We start from the raw sequence: 3,074 nt of genomic DNA on the forward strand, positions 1-3,074 counted from the left end.
AGAGGAGCTGAGAGGTGGGAATGTGAAGAGGAGCTGAGAGGAGAGAATGTGCAGAGGAGCTGAGAGGTGGGAATGTGAAGAGGAGCTGAGAGGAGTGAAGAAGAAGAGGATAGGAGAGAATGTGCAGAGGAGCTGAGAGAAGAGAACAGAAAGAGGAGCTGAGAGGAGGGAATGTGCAGAGGAGCTGAGAGGAGAGAATGTGCAGAGGAGCTGAGTGGTGGGAATGTGAAGAGGACCTCAGAGGAGTGAAGAAGAAGAGGAGAGAATGTGCAGAGGAGCTGAGAGAAGAGAACAGAAAGAGGAGCTGAGAGGAGGGAATGTGAAGAGGACCTCAGAGGAGAGAAGGAGCGGAGAAGAGGGAATGTGAAGAGGACCTCGGTGGAGAGAAGAAGGAGAGGAGAAAAGGGAATGGTAGGAGGAACTGTTAGGAGAAAACAGAAAATGTAGCTGAGAGGAGGAAATGTAAAGAAGACCTCAGAGGAGAGAATGTGCAGAGGAGCTGAGAGGAGAGAAAATGAAGAAGAGATGAGAGAATGTAAAGAGGACCACAGCGGAGAGAAGAAGAGGAGATGAGAGGGCAGAATGGTAGGAGAAGCTGAAAGGGGAGAAAGTGAAAAGGAGTTGAGAGGAGAGAATGAGAAGAGGAGCTGAGAGGAGATGATGGGAAGAGCAGGAGATAAGAGATAAAGAGATAACAGAGAGAGAAGCTGAGAAATGAGAATAAGAAGAGTTGTAAGAAGAGAACGGGAAAGATTTGAGAGGAGAGAACAGGCAAGGGAGCTGAGAAGAGAGAATGGGAAAAGAAACTACAGTAAGTGGAGATAAAAGAAAGAGGCACTGAGAGAAGAGAATGGCAAAAGGACTTGACAGAAGAGAATGAGGAAAGCTGAGAGGAGAGTATAAGAAGAGCTGTGAGAAGAGAAAAAGAAGAGGAGATGAGAGGAGAGGAAGAGAACAGAAAGATGAGAGGAGAGATGAGAGAAGAGGAGACGAGAGGAGAGAAGAGATGAGAGAAGAGGAGATGAGAGGAGAGAAGAGGACATGAGAGAATAGGAGATAAGAGGAGAGAAGAGATGAGAGAAGAGGAGATGAGAGGAGAGAAGAGGAGATGAGAGAAGAGGAGATGAGAGGAGAGAAGAGATGAGAGAAGAGGTGACGAGATGAGAGAAGAGAAGACGAGAGGGAGAAGAGATGAGAGGAGAGAAGAGGAGATGAGAGAAGAGGAGATGAGAGAAGAGGAGATGAGAGAAGAGGAGAGAAGAGGAGATGAGAGAAGAGGAGATGAGAGGAGAGAAGATGAGAGGAGAGAAGATGAGAAAAGAGGAGATGAGAGGACTGAAGAGGAGATGAGAGGAGAGAAGAGATGAGAGAAGAGGAGACGAGCGGGAGAAGAGATGAGAGGAGAGAAGAGGAGAGATGAGAGGAGAGAAGAGGAGATGAGAGAAGACGAGAGGGAGAAGAGATGAGAGGAGAGAGGAGGAGATGAGAGAAGAGGTGACGAGAGGAGAGAAGGGGAGATGAGAGAAGACGAGAGGGAGAAGAGATGAGAGGAGAGAAGAGGAGATGAGAGAAGACGAGAGGGAGAAGAGATGAGAGGAGAGAAGAGGAGATGAGAGAAGAGGTGATGAGAGGAGAGAAGAGGAGATGAGAGAAGAGGAGATGAGAGGAGAGAAGAGGAGATGAGAGAAGAGGAGATGAGAGGAGAGAAGATGAGAGGAGAGAAGATGAGAGAAGAGGAGATGAGAGGACTGAAGAAGAGATGAGAGGAGAGAAGAGATGAGAGAAGAGGAGATGAGAGAAGACGAGAGGGAGAAGAGATGAGAGGAGAGAAGAGGAGATGAGAGAAGAGGAGATGAGAGGAGAGAAGAGGAGATGAGAGAAGACGAGAGGGAGAAGAGATGAGAGGAGAGAAGAGGAGATGAGAGAAGAGGTGATGAGAGGAGAGAAGAGGAGATGAGAGAAGACGAGAGGGAGAAGAGATGAGAGGAGAGAAGAGGAGATGAGAGAAGAGGAGATGAGAGGAGAGGAGATGAGAGGAGAGAAGAGGAGATGAGAGAAGAGGAGATGAGAGAAGAGGAGATGAGAGAAGAGGAGATGAGAGAAGAGGAGATGAGAGGAGAGAAGAGGAGATGAGAGAAGAGGAGATGAGAGGAGAGAAGAGGAGATGAGAGGACTGAAGAAGAGATGAGAGGAGAGAAGAGATGAGAGAAGAGGAGACGAGAGGGAGAAGAGATGAGAGGAGACAAGAGGAGAGATGAGAGGAGAGAAGAGGAGATGAGAGAAGACGAGAGGGAGAAGAGATGAGAGGAGAGAAGAGGAGATGAGAGAAGAGGTGACGAGAGGAGAGAAGAGGAGATGAGAGAAGGCGAGAGGGAGAAGAGATGAGAAGAGCCCACAACCTCTCTTTCTGTAATACTGTGTTTCCGGAAGAGTCGGTCCAGCAGTTCCTCTCCGCAGCATCTGGTCTAATTAAGAAAAATAAAGACTCGCCGAGCGCTCATATTATTCAGCTTATTGATGCTCACAAATTGTTTTTAAATAAAGCATCATGTGACACAATTGTATCAATGATATATTTGTCTACTGTTACGTGTGTGGCCGGCAGTTGCGATTTAATGACGGCAGTAGCGAGCTGAACGATACTCTCACCGATGCAGTGACGTTTATTCATCGTCCAAGTAGCTTGGCTGGGGGTCAGGTGGATGACCAAGGTGCTGCGTCCCTGCTATACTGACAGGTGACACCATTAATCACTAGGGCAGCTTTCCTGCTTTCCTCTGTCACCTGCCTTCCTATTGGAGGATACAATCGTCATACTACCTCCTATCTTCCAATTCTTCTATAATATACTTAGGCATCTCCCATCCGGGCCTCCAGTGCCTGAAAGATGTTAGGCAGCACTAAATGTAATATGGCCTGACTAGGTACCAGTGCAAATCCTCCCACCGCAGTCTGATTTCTGCTGCACAGGAAATTATAAGGGTCACATAAGGTGAGATTGAAGGTCGCTATTGTAGAAGGATTTTAATATCCAATTTTTGGGGATGTCTTTGGGGGGGATTTTTTTTTTGGGG

At 47.5% G+C, this 3,074-nt stretch overlaps 1 protein-coding gene across 1 annotated transcript in view; it reads right to left on the bottom strand.

Moving 5' to 3' along the window:
• LOC108788779 (obscurin-like) overlaps positions 1-3,074 on the bottom strand; it is a 47,009-nt gene that overhangs the window by 25,545 nt on the left and 18,390 nt on the right. The window contains exon 7 of the mRNA XM_018558636.1: positions 2,400-2,460. Within this exon, the coding sequence (XP_018414138.1) occupies positions 2,400-2,460 (61 nt within the window). The remainder of the gene's footprint in view (positions 1-2,399; positions 2,461-3,074) is intronic.

The sequence above is a fragment of the Nanorana parkeri genome, unplaced genomic scaffold, assembly GCF_000935625.1.
Source record: "Nanorana parkeri isolate BGI_ZX_2015 unplaced genomic scaffold, ASM93562v1 scaffold351, whole genome shotgun sequence".
NCBI classification, from domain to species: Eukaryota; Metazoa; Chordata; class Amphibia; order Anura; family Dicroglossidae; genus Nanorana; species Nanorana parkeri.